The sequence below is a fragment of the Brachyhypopomus gauderio genome, chromosome 20 (genome assembly GCF_052324685.1).
Source record: "Brachyhypopomus gauderio isolate BG-103 chromosome 20, BGAUD_0.2, whole genome shotgun sequence".
Lineage (NCBI taxonomy): Eukaryota > Metazoa > Chordata > Actinopteri > Gymnotiformes > Hypopomidae > Brachyhypopomus > Brachyhypopomus gauderio.
Window position 1 is genome coordinate 3,963,309 of NC_135230.1, and position 19,860 is coordinate 3,983,168.

Sequence of the window (19,860 nt, forward strand, 5' to 3'; positions counted from 1 at the left end):
TTGTTCTATTCTAAATAAAATATTAGATGTTGGCACCTCCACATCATTAAAATTTGTTTAGTGTCCCAACTTTTTCCGGTTTGTATGTGTTTCATAGTATGGTTTTTTAGATTGCAAAAAAAAGGTAATGCCTACTAGTAAGTAGTTTTATTTCTGAATATGTTATGATTTTCAATTTCTTAAATTACAGATGGCGAATAGTAGTACATGGTGGCATTGACGGCTTTAGTCGTCTAATTGTGTATCTTAATGTTGCCACCAACAACCGGGCCTCAACAGTCATGGGGAGCTTCTTTGAAGCAGTCAATACCTATGGAGTACCATCACCTGTCAGGTCTGACAAAGGAGGAGAAAATGTTCAGGTTGCAAATTTCATGGTGTCTACTAGAGGCCTAAATAGGAATTCCCACATCACTGGAAGAAGCACACACAATCAGAGGTAATACATTTTGTAAAAGTTTTGTGTTCACATACAATAGATTTTCAAATTGACTTTGGTGTAGTGTACAACTTAAAAGCCTTTTCTTTGATTTAATCAACTACATTTTTCATTTTCTTTGTCACTCTACCTAGGATAGAAAGATTGTGGAGAGATGTCTTTGGGGGAGTTTTAGATCTTTTCTACACCATTTTCTGCAACCTGGAGAGGGAGGGCTTACTCAACCCAGATGAAGAGATCCACATCTATGCACTGCACTGGACCTTTCTTCCACATATTCAGAGGCATTTGCAGTTCTTCAAGGATGGCTGGAACCACCATAGATTGCGCACAGAAGAGAATCAGTCACCACTTCAACTGTGGATGCAGAACCAACTTGAGGGGTATCAAGACCCTCCCCAGGTATGTTTGAAACAAGGCTAGACGTATCAAGACCCTCCCTGGGTATGTTTGAAACAAGGCTAGACGTATCAAGACCCTCCCCAGGTATGTTTGAAACAAGGCTAGACGTATCAAGACCCTCCCCGGTATGTTTGAAACAAGGCTAGACGTATCAAGACCCTCCCCAGGTATGTTTGAAACAAGGCTAGACGTATCAAGACCCTCCCCAAGTATGTTTGAAACTAGGCTAGATGTATCAAGACCCTCCCCGGGTATAGTATACTATACCCGGGGAGGGTATACTATACCTAGTATAGTAGCTTACCCTGTTGAAGGATCATAAATGTTGAGGTCATCTGTTATAGTACCTAGTATAGTAGCCTACCCTGTTGAAGGATCATACATGTTGAGGTCATCTGTTATAGTACCTAGTATAGTAGCCTACCCTGTTGAAGGATCATACATGTTGAGGTCATCTGTTATAGTACCTAGTATAGTAGCCTACCCTGTTGAAGGATCATACATGTTGAGGTCATCTGTTATAGTACCTAGTATAGTAGCCTACCCTGTTGAAGGATCATACATGTTGAGGTCATCTGTTATAGTACCTAGTATAGTAGCCTACCCTGTTGAAGGATCATAAATGTTGAGGTCATCTGTTATAGTACGTAGTATAGTAGCCTACCCTGTTGAAGGATCATAAATGTTGAGGTCATCTGTTATAGTACCTAGTATAGTAGCCTACCCTGTTGAAGGATCATAAATGTTGAGGTCATTGCCTTTGCCATTAATAACTATTCATTGATATTTATTTAACTATACCAGCAGGAAATATCTTACACTCAGTAGCCACTTTATTTGAAAAATGTATATGTATTCGTTCTTTTCACAAAAAGCACACATGCTGGCTAAATGTTTGTGTTAAAATTCTAAGTAAAAAAATTTGGTCCAAAGCTACATTTTAAAAAATCTTTAGTAAGGTAGTCTCATTATGTGTGATGGTGGCATAAAACTGGGTATGATTTAAAACTCCTGGATTCTGGCATAGTTGGCCAAATTCCTCTGCTAAATCTCCCCTTTCAACTCCGCAGTAATTCTCGGAGAAATCTACAATCTGCGCTGGACTCCAGCCCCTAGTTCTCTAAACCAATTCAGTGTAACAACACTTCCTTACTATGGTGGCGTTTTCTTCTGTCAGGGTAAACACATATTGGTTGTTTTTCTGCTTTGATAACGTTGTTGACACCTACTGCAACTCCAGGCCTTGACATTTTGGATGTTTATGTTGCTACTATAAAAAAGTTTAAAAACATGCTTTTTTGTAAATTAAAATGTTTTATTTGAACGTTGTCCTAATTGTCCTAACAGTTAACAGTAATGCATGTATGACATCCCACCTATTTTACTAAACAAAAAATGCAAATAAAGCTTTAAATCTGACCAAATCCAGAGTAAGCGGATGAGATGCTTGCCATCAGGTCTCGGTGGAAATCTTCATAATTTGCAGTATTTTTTGAAATCTTTAGAGTTAAAAAGCATGTTGAGGATTGGGGAAGGTCACAATCAACAATTTCCACATCCAGTGATGGGGGAAGGACATCCCAGCCAGTCCAGAATGACAGCAAACTCTTCAAAACCTCAGAGGACCCTGAAAAAACCCCCACAAAAAAGTATCAGCAACTATTGTCATGTTCTAGCATATCATATATATAAATCTTTAAAAATAAGTTATAACATCAAATATGGCAAAATACCAGTTTCTATAAACTTCCGGAGAAAGCCTAGAACCCTGCACTGATCCTCCAGTGTAAGGATGTCTTTGTCAACATCATCACCTTGTGGCCAGATAATCTTGTCCAGAATCATCTAAGAATAAGCATTCTTAGACATAGAGGCAGTATCTTTGCTGCTTTTTAAAGGAAGAACTTTATCACAGATCGGCAACTCTGCTGTTAATTGCTTGACTTACTTGAGGTGTTATCTCTGTCTCAGTGGCCCTTGGGAATAAGATTGGCACAGTGTCTGGTCTAGAACTAAAAAGCTCTAAAACACCAGTGTCTTTAAGGCCTCTCTGAATTTGCTTTACTTGCTTGGTAGTCCTTCCAAGAACCTGTACATGTATTACAAAATGTGAGACATGTTTCTGAAACTTAAGTAATATGCATACATTAAACAAAACATAATAGTCATTTCTTCAGGGTTGTTTGAAAAAAGTACTATAAGTGTAAAATGACATCATTATTTGTTTTGTATCTACAGAAAGAAAATAAGCTTTGAGTAACCCTTACCAAAAAAAAGTATACTTAAAGTTTATTTTTTAAGTAAACTTAAAGTATACTTGGGAAATATACTTATGTAGTAAGTATACTAATATCAATGTACTAATAGTATACTGGTAAGTTTACTAATTCAATACTTCTTGGGACTAAATTGGCCCACTTTTTAGTTTATAAAAGTATACTTTTAAGTATACTTTAAGTGTAAGAATAGTAAACTTTGAGTACACAACTAGTTTACATTTAGGTTTTATTTTGTACTACAACTATACTAAAAGTAAACTTACAGGTATACTGTTAGTTTACTAGTTATATACTTCTAGTCTAGTTTTTAGTTTATGAAAGTACACTGTTAAGTATACTTTAAGTGTAAGAATAGTAAACTTTGAGTACACAACTAGTTTACATTTAGGTTTTATTTTGTACTACAACTATACTAAAAGTAAACTTACAGGTATACTGTTAGTTTACTAGTTATATACTTCTAGTCTAGTTTTTAGTTTATGAAAGTACACTGTTAAGTATACTTTAAGTGTAAGAATAGTAAACTTTGAGTACACAACTAGTTTACATTTAGGTTTTATTTTGTACTACAACTATACTAAAAGTAAACTTACAGGTATACTGTTAGTTTACTAGTTATATACTTCTAGTCTAGTTTTTAGTTTATGAAAGTACACTGTTAAGTATACTTTAAGTGTAAGAATAGTAAACTTTGAGTACACAACTAGTTTACATTTAGGTTTTATTTTGTACTGTTAATATACTAAAAGTAAGCTTATTTGTATACTGCTAGTTTACTAAGAGTATTCTTAAAAGTGTACTTTCATACACTTAAAAGTGGGATATAAGTATATAACTAGTAAACTAACAGTATACAAATAAGCTTACTTTTGAACTTAACATAATAATTATAGTTTACTACTTATATGTTTTAAGTATACAATAATTTCAATTTAGTTTCAATTTTTTACACTTTAAATATACCTTTAACTGTACTTTAAGTAGACTTACCAGTGGATTACATACATAAAAATAAACAAGACATACTCATGATTAAGAACATATTTCTTTATATATCAAAATGTAACAAATAAATATAACAAATAACAATGGATGCCAAATTAAGAACATAATTCAAATTAACACCAGTTTAGGACAAGACAGAAGGAACCACAGAGGCAGAGGAACCACAAATCCAACCAAAAAAATTTTCACATGGTCTTCTTTGCAGTGACTTGACTTGTATAGCTTTCGTTGTTGCATTTTTTTCTTATAATGCGTCTCACATCTTGGACGCTGATGTCAGGAAACTTTGACAGGGCATGGCCTGGGACACACAGAAACAAAACAAAAAAACCTCATTACTTTCTATCACACCATGATCAACATCCAGAGTTAACATAATAAAACAGTCAAAGCAGTATGTCTCTACAATGTGAAATTCAGTTTTATCAGGCAAGTATGAGGACTAATGCAATTGGCAAAATTACTACGTTTACCTACAAATAATTGAAAATGTCCTTTAAAGGTCTTCCTTCACATAAATTAAAGTTCATTTTTAGGTTCTTTTGTTTGCAGCAATGTTTTTTGCCACATTCACAAATATAAACTGATGATCCCAGATTACAGTTACATACAGAGAGATTTAACTCAACATTGAATCATTGTTTGGAACTTTCCATTTTTGTTCCATGTGCGAGGTGACAGTAACTAAATCATGGTCACTTCCAAAATGAAACATTCCAGTCATTTTGTTAAAAACTATACAAACATAATGTGTAGAAATTTATTTTAGAATAAAATGTAATTTTATTTAAATGCAGTTACCTATTATAGCATCAAGTTTTGTGTTATCAAGTTGTGGCTTTGATTCCATGTCCTTGTGTGCCCCTGATTGTCTCCCTGTCAAACTAGAATGAGACAGTGTTTCCCTGCCATAGACAAGCACAGCAAGGTCACCGATGTAGACTGACGGATTCGTAGTACGCAGAGAGTTAAGCTGTCGTCTAGGGACTTTGACATCAGAGCCTGGCAAAAGAAAGACCTGCAGAACAATTGAGTGATCAGTTAGTTTGCAATTGGTCATACATAGTTGTTACACACCAAAGTAATGATAAAATAACAACATATTCTCTGAGAAATCTATGCAGTATGTAAACCCAGCTGCCACTTTATTAGATACACCTCCTTGTATCTCATTGTCCATTTTATCAGCAGTAGTGACCATATAGGAGTACTTTGTAGTTCTCCAATTACAGACTGTAGTTCATCTGTTTCTCTGTATACTGTTAGACCCTTTCACCCCTCATGGTTCTTCAGTGGTCAGGACCCCCACTGCACCACCACAAAGCAATAGGGGGTGCAAAATGCTACTGTGCCATGCAGGGGACAACCTGATGAAGACACTACACTCTGGGTACATACCATATCATCAGACACTGCTTGGGTAGAAACACATCCAGAAACTGCTGAGTTTACAGATGTTGTGGGTGTTGAGCAGATGGATGCAGGAGTTGAGGGTTGAACTGCAAGTTTTTCAGTTATGTCTTTTAAATTTGCAACTACCACAGGAAGCTCTGTTAAGAGAATGAACATATAAATCATTATAAAGGTGAAAGTTCAAGTCTCATGACTGCATGTTGAGGCAATTTCCAAACATCAGGACAGTCACTTTAAAAGAAGAAATAAACATTCAAAAGATAAGGCGAGTGAGAACAGATGGATTTTTTAGATTCTCGTGAAACTTAGGGGGACCTCTATGAACCCTGAAGTTAATGTATTGAAGTTAAGTGTTGATGGACAGAAGGACCAACCGAAACTGCCATTCTTACGCTCTGCCTTCCAGCGAGGCTTATATATTTTTCATGTTTCTGTACTGCAGTTTATGAGTCCACATCGTTTCAGTGTGATCTGGTAAGGGTTGCGACATTCATTTATGTTGATTTATTTTGCTACATTGTGATGTTGCATACAAATGGGGTACTGATTTAATTTAATTATTTCAAATAAAAAATATCACCTCTCAAGGCATCTAGTATCTCTTTAGCGTTGCCTTCTTTCAGCCTCTTGTTCTCCCTTTTAAGCTCCTTTATTTTCTGCTGCGCCTTACTCCAGTTCCTAGGCGTTAAGTCCTCATCTGATGAGTCCTCTTTTTCGGTAGATAACTACACCAAAAGAAAATCATCATCATTTTCATTAGCATATAATTATAAAGTCATTAGGGAGTGTTGTGTTTAGAATGAGCCTTTATATATATATATATATATAGTGATGGGATGCAATGTTGTATTGTATGCATAAGATCTGTTCTACAGACATTCAGCTCTCTGGCTTTAAATGGGTTCGGAACCAATATTAGGAGCGGCTCATTTTCCAACAGTGTAGCACCACTATGTTTCTACAGTAGCCCAGAACGGACAAACCACACACTGGCTGTAAAGAGTGCCTTTCGTGCTTTTATGTTGAAGTGGAAGCTGGAATTTGTCGCGCTATAGCACCGGCTGGAAGATGTGGCAAATACAGAATCCTTCTCAGAATTTCAGACTGTAGTGCATATTTATAGGTACGAGTTCACATAAAATTGCTGGTGGCATATCTTGATAGCTTAAATCTCCTTATCCCCAAATCTCTGAATTTTCCTCTTCCACCTTAAAGAAGCTTATTAGGAAGCTTATTTTCTTATCAGGAAATTAAAAGAAAGTACCAGCATTAAAAGAATAATTAGGATGTTTGCTGGTGTAAGCCAGTTTATCAGTGAGGTAGCAGTGATTATTAAACTAAGTCTAACCTAAATTAACATTAAAAACACAATTAAATGTGTAAAACACTGAGTTACTACGGTGTACTATGATATGAGCATGCTCAGTAGGATACATTGTTAGAAGACAGGTGATGGAGGTTACAACATAAAAGAAGGATTATACTTTTTATTTAGTACAAGAAAAATCAAGAAAGGGTGAATGCTTGCCACCAAAACAAGCGAAAACATGTAAAAGTGAAATGAAATCAGGACAGGTGATTGGAAAGGGAGGGGTGGGTAAGTGGGGTTTTGCTATGGGTCACACACTGCTCCTTTAAACACATAACTTAAACTCCAAACTGTGTAAATAATTTACCTCTAAATATGCTTGCTTTGCCATCAACTCCTTCTTCAGTTTTTCAATTATTTGATCTGATGCCTCTTTTGAAGTGCTGGGTGCCTTTTTGCTCTTTTGCTGTAAAAAAAAAACATTTAAAGTTTTTCAATAGCATGGGTGTATTATTAGAATCAGCTATACTACAGATAGGTCTGATTTCTACAGTTTACCAAAATAATCAGTTTGCAATCAGGGAACTTTGTCTTTACGTAACTATCTTTAGTCACTTTGGTCTCCCAAAAAATAATATGCAGTGTATGTTCCTATTCACCAGGCTTTCAGACACTCAGCGAAAGACAATCACATACCATTTACCCAAATTGGCCCTGATAGTGAGACAAAGATATTGTTAAATGATCAGTACAGGATTTACAAAAACAATAACATTTTTACTAAACATCAGCTTAGGGAAGTACCTAAGTGAAAATGTTTGGGCAAAACAAAAAATAAAAATAAGGAAACCACCAAGTACTCAAACAGCCATGCCAGCAATGACACTCATCAGTGAAGGTTTAAAAGGTTTTGATGATGCAAAATGTGTCTTTGTCTGAAATTGTGAAATATTTCCATACCACTGACATGATTGCTGGAGTTATGGTATAGGCAGATAATCACTTGATTTCTTTATTGAAAAACAGTCAAATTTTTAAGATGTTTGACAGTGATTACAATTTAATGATGAACAGTTCTGTCCCACTCTTAATGGAAAAAAGTGAAACAATTTGAAGTAATATGAATTAGTGCAAATTTTAAACATTGAGGCAATGTGGACTGCTTTTCTAAGTGGGCTACATTCATGTCTGACAAAAATTCAGGATTTATTTCTTAAAAAACAATTCCATTTTGTGGCGAAGAGATTAAGTGTAGTCACAAAAATGTGTGGAAAGATAATTTGCTTTTCAGTTTTGGTTTTTCACACATAAATAAACAGTATGGATTGTCAGTCATTGATGTCACCCCACCACATCGCTATGGTGCGAACTGCAGACTGAGGGACGGAAGTGATTTTCCACATCTATGGTTCAAAAAAAAAATGTAAAATGTGCTTATTTTTTGTCAATGTGACTTTTCATCACATTGAAAATTGTCCTCCGCATTTAAGCGGCACCAGCGAGAATACAGGAGGGAGGAACTTTCTCTCGTTGCGTTTCAAAAGAGAAAACAGATGTCACTCAGTTTTCAATGGAAACAAATTCCAACGTTCATTTACAGTGATGTCTACCGTTCATGACACAATGTGCACTAATTCACGTTCAAGTTATTAAAAAATGTGTTGCGTTCAGTTCAACATTCACGAAAAAAAGAATGATTCAATGAACGCGTTCTTTTGAACTCGTTCACGCACAACACTGTGAATAGTGAATTTACTCGAGTTTCTCTTTTAACAACTTCCGCCCTGTCCTGCCTCTCTTCTTCGCGCAACTCATTTGGGACGTAGATTTGACTTATTACTGCCTCTTTGTTATTACCTTTTGGGAAGAAAAAATATCGAGATATATATCGTATATCGCCATTCAGCTAAAAAATATCGAGATATTATTTTTGCTCCATATCGCCCAGCCTTAATGCCATCTTTTCCCTTATGTCTATCCAACAACATTTAAATCCAGACAGAGGCAGTAAGTGAAGAACACAGTGGAGGAGATGGAGGTGAGGAGTCTGTGCTGCACTAGTTTAGAGGATATCAGGAGAGAAAGATACAATCAGAACATCACAGTAGATGTTAGACGTGATGTTGGTGTGATGAAGAGAGATTTGAACTGAACTGAAAAATGAGCTGCTATTGAGCAGCAGATATAAGGACCTCCAAGAAAACAAACCACAACATACAGAAGTGTTGAGCTACAACTTGTGTGTTGGCGGTTGGTGGACCTCGAATCCGAGGAGCTCCACAACGTCTGTGGTTTGGTTTTCTTTTACTGTCCTGTGGATTAACCAGCAACACAAACTCAACTCCGCCCCTTTCGTCATTAACGTTACGGTTTTAAATCTATCACCAGTGTTCACCCACAGATCAACAGTTCACTGTTCAATACTCACTTTTATCGCATGAGGGTGAAGTCAGCTTTTTATTCCTGTTGTTCCTTTCCACCTTAAATATTGTGGCAGTTAGCCAAAATTTTGGCTTCTGCTGCACTATTTAAGGTGGAACAGGAAAACTGGTGTATGAGCTGCTTCACCCTCGTGTGGTCGGTAGGAGTGAGTATTGTATAGTGAACAGTTGATTTGTGGGTGATGTGACAGGTCACTGTTCATTGTGGTATCTTGGTTAAATTGATTTAAATTTAAATAAATGACCTAAACTCCCCTAAAGGGCAGTCATGGTGTAGTGGTAAGGAACCCTGCTCCCTGGGTTTGTGGGTTTGATTCCCAGCTAGGCCATGACTGAAGTGCCCTTGAGCAAGGCACTTAACCCCTACTGCTCCCTGGGTGCCAGGGCTAAGGCTGCCCACCGCTTTGGGCACGTGTGTACTCACAGCCCCCCTAGTGTTCGTTCACTGGTGTGTATGTGTGTGTTTCACTGCACGGATGGGTTAAATCATGCATCACCAGACAGAAATGGTTTTGACGTTGTGTGCGCAATGCATTGTGGGCAACGTAGTGTCCGCATGAGAATAGTTAACATACTGGCTAGTTAATAACATACTGGCTTCCGCACGACGTTACCCGTGATGAATTGCAGCAGAGCGGGGTAGGCATAGCACATATAAGAACGTATAGTGATTTCTAGCTTGTAGTTGTCATGTCTGGCTCCGCCCCCTTCTAGTCTCATTGTTTTTATGTTTTCCTTGTTCTTGTCACGCCACTCTGTTTCAGCTGTTCCGTGTTAGCTCGTCTTAGTTTTACAAGTGTGTGTGTGTATATTGCCTATGTCCAGACTATACCTTCGGGGATCATTGTCGTTTCTTTATTTCCTAGTTGGATGTGCACGGTATTCACGCCTTATCTGTGATTCGTGGTTTTGATTAGCTTCGTGTTTGTGTATGGTTAAAGTCTCTGTTCCATTTTCAGGTTCGTAGTGTTTTAGGTTTTCAGTTCATGTTCACTACAGTTCATCAGTTCACTACTGATGTAGCTCCTCGTTTAGGAACTAAATCATTCACAGTGTGAGCACTGCTGCTCTCTCCGCTGTTGGCCATGTTTATTTTGCGCGCTGCACGCACAACCTGCGTCCTTGCGTCATAATGTCGCGATATAGCGAAATCCTATCGAATAAAGAAATGTACTGGTATTTTTGTGAACGATATTATATCGCCCACCCCTAGATGGCATTTAATTCTACTGTTCCTTAACTGTATGAATGTAATTACCTGTTTTACTGGTATTTCGTCTGCCTCTTCCACATCCCTCATCCACCTGCTGTTTGGCTTGGTCTTCCTCTTGAGTGACTGGTTCCAGATGTCCACACCCTTTATGAATTCCTCTCTCTTATGGCAAAGGTCACTGTAGTTGTCTGTGTGAAAAAGTTTTGTGTACACTGAGCAAAATAAAATGCCAAATGGGTCATCAAGCTATGTGTGATCTCTGCACTCTCCCTAACATACTCATTGGTGGCAACCTAACACACTACACTTCCCTGCAAACACAGTTATGATGTGACAACATTGTAACAATCTATTGCTTTAGTGCCCACAATGTTGAAATGTCATTTCTCAGAAAGTTGTCACAATGTTGTAACAACGTAGTGGTAATGCTGTCACTACGCTATCATAACCTTATAGAATTCTTCATACGTACCATATCTGCATGGAACTCTAAGTTGCCAGTAAGTAGTCATAATACCATAAGACATTGTGACAACCTTGTTCGGACAATATAAAAAAGCACCACCTTTTGACAATATTGTAGCAACGTTTGTTTCGTGCACTGGTCAATTTTGAGATTTAGGATTATTTTTGCTTCAATAACATGGACTCTTTCAGACTATGTGAAAGAAAACGTTGAAAGCACACATTTAAGTGTTTATTTTACTACACTTTATCTACTTTGTCTTTTCTCATACACTGAGTCAGAAATCTCTACTTCAGTAGCACTTAGAACATAACTTTCCAGTTTTATTCTTATTTTTACTGTGAAGGTTTTTAAAGAGAGCTTTGCTCAGGGTGAAACTCTTAAGCTAGCATACCACACCCAGCACTATGTGACTACACTACATTAGCGACCTCCACATAGAAAACTGGTTAGTAAATATGAATTTGCTGTCCTTACAAATAATAAAACGTCAACTGGCCAAAAGCAACGTACAATGTTGGATATGTAACGTCTGATAATGTTTAACTTTGAGGACGAGCGTTTTTAAAATCTGTTTCTCACTGTTGACCGGAACACCGGAGTTTTCAAACCTTACGGCGCCAAAAGTCTCTGTAAAAGTCTCTGTCGACGTAGCCCAATTCAAATACAGAACTTAGAAAGTTACTTACCACTGAGCATTAACACCTTTGCAGGAAAAAAGGCTGAACCATCTTTCTTTTTTCTGCCTTTGTTCCACTTTACATTTATCCATCCATCTTCATCATCGAGTCTGGGGCACTGTGTGATCATTTCTGAAGATGTACATTGCTGGTCTTCAGTACTCATCCAATCAGTTTTCCCAACTTCCACGGTCTTGTCCTTAAAGTAATATATGGCAAATGCCATTGTGACACAATACTGTTATACTGCGGTCGTCTGTTTTATATTGTTCGTATATGCTAACGGCAGAAGATGCTCAACGGTCTAATCAGCGCGCGAACAGATCAAATGGCCTGCTCTCGCGAGATATGCGTGACTGCGACGAAAAGAATTGCGGGAAGCAGGAGATTCTCCGAACACATATCTCTGCGTGTTCTCTAGCTTCTGTGCAACAAGCGACAAAATGGCGAAACGTTCAGGACCTTACAAACGATACTTGGAGAACGACACAGAAAGAATCCCAAGGCGAACCAAGTTCAGATGGAATGCAAAAGTAAGTAACGTTTATTATAAGACATTAAAATACTACACACATGCCTTTAGACAGACGTAATGAATTAAAATGTGTTATTTATGACATGCATAAGTTTATGATTTAATCAATAATATTAACCTTGGAGAAAGAAATTACTATCTTTTTTCCCCTAACTTTTAAACATTCTATCTTTCCTTGTCTACAAGTAGAACTACAATAAAAATGGTCCAAGAAATACTGGAGGTGACAGTAGTAACACTTCCAACAGTGAAGATGAAAAAATTGGAAATGAGCACTTTGAGAAGAGAGGTATTAACATTCAAGAGGTATTAACACTATTATTCCCTACAGTGTTATTATAATATCGATACTAAGGTGTTCAGTCAGACATACTGTGATAGTTAATTTTGTCCATATTGCCCATGGAGAGCATCTCTTTTTACAGCAGTAATAATGTTATTCATACTGTACTACATGATTTGTTTTCATGACTTCCACTTTATATGTCTTTGAGTTGTCAAATAAACTTTTACCTTACTTCTGTTTGTCCTTCTCATAAACAGTATCTGTCACCCATTAGTGATTAACAAACACGGCCCAGTTCTAGTATCGATTATTTGTGGTACAATAAAGGTCTGGTGTTTTTTTATGTTTACTTTTAATGTTTTTCCCTTGTTAGCCTTTAGACATTGAGTATGACGGAGTAAACCCAGAAGATGATATGAGTACTGTATCCAGCAGTGAAGTGGACAATGAAAACTCCTCCACAACTAGCCTTATGGGTACTGACATTCAAGAGGTACATACACAAGTTTTGTCTACTGGCATTGTTATTTCTTTTCATCCAACTCATTGCTCCAACAACAAATCTTAAAATATGCTGGGCTAACTCCACACAAGATATTACTTGTAGTTAGTGGATTGCTGTGATAGTTGGTGAGAGCATTTATCCCCCTTACAGAAAGATTCCACTTTATTATGGCCAAATGACAAACTCCATTTATGAAGGCAGCAGAGGGCCTTCATAAATTCAATGATATTTTGCCATTAATTCAGTTGTTTATTCTTTTTCCCTTGTTAATCTTTAGAACAACATTGAAGATGACATGAGCAATGCATCCAGCAGTGAAGATGATGATGGTGAAGTGGACAATGAAAACTCCTCCACAAGTAGCCTGTTTGGTGCTGACATTCAAGAGGTACATAAATAATTATACATCACACAGTTTTATACCTTTTAGACATTTATATTGATATTCTTTAACCTGTAGTATGGGGAAGACCTGTCAGATTCTGAAGGAAGCATGCTTCATGCTACCAGGAGTGAAGCTGGAAATGATGGGGACAGTGAAGATTTGATGGAGGACAATATTGGTGGAGGAAGCACCTCAGAATTTTCAGTGGTATGTAGTAAATGGTTGAATGACAAAGTGCTAGTAATTAAGTTTAATAACTCACGTAAAGAAGATCATTTTGTAAAATGAGTGTAATGTAGACAATATAAAATAGCTATGACTGACTGTAGCAGCTGTTTTTTGGAGTTTTTGTCCTGACATGATGCTTTATTTTTAAGTTGTGTGAGGTGGAGTTGAGGCAGGTAGTAGTGCAAGGCATTCTGAATATCAGACTATTTCAAAATAGAGACAAAATAAAACTTGCTTAAGGTGTTACAGAGTCATGAGTTAAATTGTTCCATATCTATACAGCAATGTGGCATCACTCCTGCACTGTGTGGGCTTGTAGATAATTGCTTGTGTAGATCAGAATCGAACAGAATTGAATTTTGGTAGTGTTTTGGGTTTGGTCGCAATTTGAGTCTACATAATTGTGAAATATCAATTAATTGTTTTATCACTGCAGTGTTTCTGTTTATTCACTTTCATTGCACAGTCTCAAAGTAACACTTTTAGCATATGAACATAATGGACAATAAAAGACAGCAATATGGATTATGCCAAAATAGCAGCCTTATGCCACCATTCAGCAGAGGTGATAGCAAAATAATTGTAATTACACAATAAAAAGTAAACGTGACTTATTATTTATATTTGCATGATCCACTTTTCACAAATAAACTACGAAGGATATTTTAGGACTCATAGTATGCCTGAGTAATTATATAAACGAAGACTCTACTAAAGTTGAGCATACAGGTACACATACAGGTCGCTACTCTTTCTATTGGGTTTGTAGCTTTTTATAATATGATGAAATTATCATTAATTTTGTGATAGCCTAAGGTAAGCATTTCTAGAAAATTACATTTGATAAAATAGAAGAAAACATGCTGGACTAATATTCCTGCTTTGTTCTGTAGCTGCTCACATTTTTACATCTTTTGTCTCCCTTTCTTTCTCTTTAGGGCAACGAAGATAGAGCTGATGCTGGTGACAAGCCCTTGTATCCTGGGGCACCTCTTTCTAAAGGAGAAAGTATATTGATGCTGATGTCCTATTTGTTGCGGCATAATTTAACCGGTGAAGCGTTTACTCACTTATTGGAAATGTTTAACATAATGTTTCCAGGTCTTATCCCATCTTCACATTACCTTTTCCACAAAGAATTTGGAAGTTCATCCAATTTTGAAGTTCACTTTTACTGTGAAAGCTGTTCAAAATACCTTGGCATTAGAGCAGAGTGTCCCTTTCAGTGTGACTCTTGCAACACGGTATTTGACGCCAGTGCAAATCTAAAGAATGGCTTCTATTTTCTTGTGTTGCCCCTGTATGCACAAATTCAGCAACTTCTGCAAGAACACATGGTCAGTCTTAATGAAAAAACTAGAACCTCTGGGGTTCTCTCTGACATACAGTCTGGCAAAGAGTATCAAAAGTTACATGACAGTGGAGTTCTTGGAAAAGATGACTTGTCACTAATTTGGAATTTTGATGGCGCACCAGTGTTCAAAAGTTCTAAATGCAGCATTTGGCCTATTCAGTGTCAGGTAATTGAACTGAAACCAGAAGTGAGAAAAAAGCACATTTTGATGTCAGCGTTATGGTTTGGACCAAGTAAACCGTCCATGTTAACATTACTAACACCCTTTGTTAAAGAAGCCTCTTTATTAGAGACTGCAGGTATCGAGTGGCAAGACATACAGGGGAACTCTCATGTTTCTAGAGTGTTTGTGCTGGTTTGTAGCTCTGATTCGATGGCTCGTCCATTGCTTCGTAACACAAAGCAGTTCAATGGTTTTTATGGATGTGATTTTTGTTATCATAAAGGTGGTAAATCCTATCCATATGATCGACCTGAACCCCCGCTTCGAAATGAGAGAGATCATTTTAGTCATGCGATGTCAGCTTCAGATAATGAGCCAGTGTTTGGCGTCAAAGGGCCATCTCCGTTAATGAAGCTTTGCCACTTCCAAATGATAAATGGTTTTATTCCTGAATATCAACACAATGTGTGTCTTGGAGTCACTCGGCAACTGTCCACACTGTGGTTTGATACAGCAAACAGTGAAGCTGCCTGGTACATTGGCAAACAGATCGAAGAGGTTAATTTGCGACTTATAAAAATAAAACCTCCTGTTGAGATAACCAGGACACCAAGGTCAATGAGTGAACGGAAGTTCTGGAAAGCTTCAGAATGGCGAGCATTTCTTCTTTTCTATGCTCTGCCTGTCTTGAAAGGTATACTCCCTGCCAGATTTTGGAATCATTTGTTCCTTTTGGTGTTTGGTATATATACATTGCTTCAGGATAAGATCAAAACTAGAAGCATCTTGATGTCAGAACTGGCTCTTAAAAAATTTGTCATTGAATTTCAAAGATTGTACGGGAAACATCACATGACTTTCAACATACACTTACTCACACATGTTACTCAAAGTGTAAAAAACTGGGGGCCATTATGGGCTACGTCAACATTCGTGTTTGAATCCAATATGGGCACTCTACTTAAGTATTGTCATGGAACACAGTATATCCCTTCACAAATAGCTAGAAAATTTCTGCTGTGGAGAGAATTGCCAGAAAAGACCAAGCATACTATCACAAATGCAAAGGTTCGGTCATTTGTGGAAGAACTTCACTTTAATAAGCGAAAAACTGAAAAATGTGAAATATTAAATGAAAGTGTCAAGGGTTTTGGACATCCCCCATTGCAAGAAAACATCACAGCTTCGTATAGGCTTGCCATCACCAAGTTATGTGGAAATCTAAGTAATTGCTTCTGGTCTTTCAGCCGTTTTTTGGTTGATGGAGTTTTGTATCACAGTCAAAAATATGAGAGGCTAAAGAAAAGGTATAACAGTGTTGTATACTTGAAAGATGGTACATTGTGTTTAATTAATGACTTAGTTGTTTTTAAACAACACTGTGCACATCAAAGCCCTGCAAATTGTGCATGTACCAAACATTGCTGTGTATTAGTTGAGGTACTTGCTACATCTAGCAGGCCATTGTGTAAAGATTCACAAATAAATGTACAGTGTACTTTTACACATGAGGTGAGGAAGACTGGAAATGTCAGTGCTATATGGCCAGACATGATAGCAATGAAATGTGTTGTTGTTGAAACAGTTGACAAATTGTACGTTACACCTTTGCCAAATCGCCATGAACGGGACTAAAAGAGCAGTCATGAGTTTAATCAAAAATTGAGTGTTGTAGCCACTGTATTACTTTAAGATACTTACTGCTGTTTGGCTTAATGTTTTGTGATGAGCTTACAAAAATATGTTTTATATATGTGTGTGCATGTGTATAATGTTATGTATTATAATATGAATCAAGCTTGTTAAAATCCTCTCAAACCTTGGAAAACTACTGTCAATAGAATTAGCCAATTGTTTATCTGTTTCTGTACTGTTTAATAACTCTGTGTACATAAAGATCTGATTCACTTCCGCCCATGTACTATTTACTCTAAGCTATTCCACCCCAAACTACAAGTCAAGTATACTTCTGTATAAGGCAAGAATACTTAATTATACTTTTCTTAAGTATATATTGATCAAAGGTTTAAGTACAAGTAAAGGCCACATATACTTAAACTATTCTGTATACTTGTCAGTATAAGCCAAGTATACTTCACTATACTATTCTAAGACTAACTATGAATGTACTTAGTTTTAGACTTCTGTTTATACTTTTCAGTATAAGCCAAGTATACTTCACTATACTATTCTAAGACTATGAATGTACTTAGTTTTAGACTTCTGTTTATACTTTTCAGTATAAGCCAAGTATACTTCAGTATACTATTCTAAGACTAACTATGAATGTACTTAGTTTTAGACTTCTGTTTATACTTTTCAGGATAAGCCAAGTATACTTCAGTATACTATTCTAAGACTAACTATGAATGTACTTAGTTTTAGACTTCTGTTTATACTTTTCAGTATAAGCCAAGTATACTTCAGTATACTTTTCTTAAGTATCTAAAATATAGTTTATAAAAAGTAAACTTCAAGTATACTTCCTCAGTTTTAGTACAAAATAAGTATACTCATAGTACACTTGAATAAACTTCTTTTTGGTAAGGGAAGTTATTAATGTTTAGATTTCTTTTCCAGCAGGAGTGTTAGGAGCTGCATCATGTCACATATTTACAGCATAAACACACATCTATAGACAATAGTTATAGTTATAGACAATATTTTATTTTTCATTTAATGTCCTTTCACTGTATCAAGAACATCATTAAATATGTTAACATTCATTGTTGCATATTTTATTTTATGCAAACTAATATATACCCAAATTTAATTTTCTATCAAATCTAGAGGCAGAGTGAGATATGAGAATTAAAGAAAATCTTACGGCATAGAGAAGAATTTTCTCCCTAAGCCAGGCAAGTCCCAGGGCAGGCTCACGGAGAGAACCATAGATTTCTGGTCCTCAGAAAGTTCTTGGGTTCCTTCCAACTAATTAAAGACATCAGAAAGTTCAATGAAAACTCAAAACAGACTTTACAAATAATATATCTTTTGAAGAAAGTATACATATTTAAAAATGGCTTTGGTAAATAAACTAATATAAAAAAAAAAAAATTCCCAAACCAGGCGGATGACATCCCGAACATCCTGGTCCACGCAGTCAGATACGCTAATCGTTGCTGTCTCGTGCTCCCCTCCAAAGAGTACATGCACTATGGCAGGGCTCAAGCCAGCAAGACATGGGCCATCATTTAAAAAAGAGTGTCCAATTATGCGCCCAGCTATCACGAAAAAATCACTTTCCAAAAGTGCCCGAGATGTGGAAGGAACAAGATGGTCTTGCTCGCCTTCAAAGAGCAAAGTCTTTACTCCTAAGAAGAAACGCAAATAAATTTTTTATTATTTTTTTATTCATTGATGAGTGTTCATTTTAAAGGGACAAAATGTGTTTTGCAAGGCTTCAAGTCTACCAAAAATCAATAGATATACCTGTCTCTTCCTCAAGAAGAAAACCATTCTGAAGATTTTCCATTACTGTAGACAGCACATACCTGTTGACTCCCTCACCAATTGCTGCATCACCTTTCAAATTGAAACACTGACAGTTAGGCAATCCAGAGCTAACTTAGTCCCTAACTTAGCTTACCATTGCTGAGAACTTCAAGAATCATGCAAATCAAAGTGTAAATTTTGAGAATACAGAGAATGTACCTAGTATGCATCTAATGAATTGCCTCCTTTGAGTAAGCATTACATTGTAAAGGTCAGCAAACAAGGCATGTGATTAGTTCCTCTGAAGATGATACAAACTGATTTGATGCTACTCCTTCAACATTGCTTTGTATTGGTATTTGTGAATATTTGACAATAACTATATAATTTGAGTCTCTGAGATTTTACAAATATGAACCTTGTAATGTCTATTATTATTACTATTGTTTTTTAATGTTCACTATTGTCTATTATTAATCTCGTCCTTTTTCTTATAAATGTAGATTGCCATCATGGACAATTGCAATGCTAAAGAAAAAATAACCAAGCCAACAACTTGAGGATAACTAAAGACCCAGTGTGACAAAATAAATCAGTCCATGTAATATTATAAATAAGGCTAAATTATGATTTACCAATGATCTACCTTTTGTAGAAAGTAATAATAGCCCTGTTCCTTTCCACCAAGGAATCCCTCAAGCTCAGGGTGAAGTTCAGGTTGTCTGTGTCTTTATGAGCCTCAAGTGTTGACTGGGTGAACAGCTGAACTGCCTTGGCTGGATCTAGGGTTGCAACGGTATGAGATTTTCATGGTATGATAACCGTCTCAGACAATACCGCGGTATCACGGTTATCACGGTATCACAGTTAGTTTGTATATTATTAAAAGATACACTGACCCTTAAAGAAATTACAAGTTTTTTTTGTTCAATTAACTATTTATTGTAGAAACCTGGAACAATTGTATACAAAATGTCTCCTTTAAAAAAAAAAAAGCTGTACACATGTTTATATAAATACTGCAAAATTTGAGAAACCTATTTTGGATTTGGATTTCAGTACAATTATTTAAGTTTAAATAATTTAATATCTGATAAACTGAGCCTGGGTCAGTGTCTGATCAACAACTGTTGTAAACGTCCGTTGTACTGCCAAGTTGGAATATAACCAGATACTGCAGAAAGAGAGGATTTATTTCTGACATGACCCTCACAATGGAGATTTCTATTTTAAGGCTTTCACACCGAGTCTGGTTTTAACATATGAAAAACAGGCACGTTAGAATTTGAAAATGAACGCATGTAAATTAATGGCGTCTTTCA

At 36.5% G+C, this 19,860-nt stretch overlaps 2 protein-coding genes across 3 annotated transcripts; one reads left to right on the plus strand and one right to left on the minus strand.

Annotated features, from left to right (window-relative positions):
- Positions 1 to 4,152: 4,152 nt before the first annotated feature.
- Positions 4,153 to 11,873, minus strand: LOC143484203 (BEN domain-containing protein 6-like). Its single transcript, XM_076982832.1, has 7 exons — positions 11,657 to 11,873; positions 10,547 to 10,689; positions 7,215 to 7,313; positions 6,119 to 6,263; positions 5,524 to 5,675; positions 4,927 to 5,143; positions 4,153 to 4,426 (listed from the first exon to the last, which is right to left on the minus strand). Exons 1-7 carry the CDS (start codon positions 11,871 to 11,873, stop codon positions 4,311 to 4,313), a joined length of 1,089 nt encoding a protein of 362 aa, XP_076838947.1. The 3' UTR covers positions 4,153 to 4,310.
- Positions 11,874 to 12,046: 173 nt separating this feature from the next.
- Positions 12,047 to 17,015, plus strand: LOC143484152 (uncharacterized). Of its 2 annotated transcripts, XM_076982732.1 has the most exons (6): positions 12,047 to 12,180; positions 12,372 to 12,488; positions 12,842 to 12,961; positions 13,251 to 13,361; positions 13,434 to 13,565; positions 14,525 to 17,015. In XM_076982732.1, exons 1-6 carry the CDS (start codon positions 12,091 to 12,093, stop codon positions 16,736 to 16,738), a joined length of 2,784 nt encoding a protein of 927 aa, XP_076838847.1. In that variant the 5' UTR covers positions 12,047 to 12,090; the 3' UTR covers positions 16,739 to 17,015. The 2 variants fall into 2 exon arrangements, with proteins under 2 accessions (XP_076838847.1, XP_076838848.1); XM_076982733.1 differs by lacking the exon at positions 14,525 to 17,015 and having other exon boundaries at positions 13,434 to 13,646.
- The last annotated feature ends 2,845 nt before the right edge of the window (positions 17,016 to 19,860 follow it).

Coding starts and splice junctions, on each gene's coding strand:
- LOC143484203 (XM_076982832.1), bottom strand. CDS start 11,873: ATGGCATTTGCCATATATTACTTTAAGGACAAGACCGTGGAAGTTGGG. Junction 7,314..10,546: donor ACGAAATACCAGTAAAACAG/GTAATTACATTC, acceptor TTTTTTTTACAG/CAAAAGAGCAAAAAGGCACC. Junction 4,427..4,926: donor AAAACTTGATGCTATAATAG/GTAACTGCATTT, acceptor TGTGTGTCCCAG/GCCATGCCCTGTCAAAGTTT.
- LOC143484152 (XM_076982732.1), top strand. CDS start 12,091: ATGGCGAAACGTTCAGGACCTTACAAACGATACTTGGAGAACGACACA. Junction 12,489..12,841: donor GAGGTATTAACATTCAAGAG/GTATTAACACTA, acceptor TTCCCTTGTTAG/CCTTTAGACATTGAGTATGA. Junction 12,962..13,250: donor TGGGTACTGACATTCAAGAG/GTACATACACAA, acceptor GTTAATCTTTAG/AACAACATTGAAGATGACAT.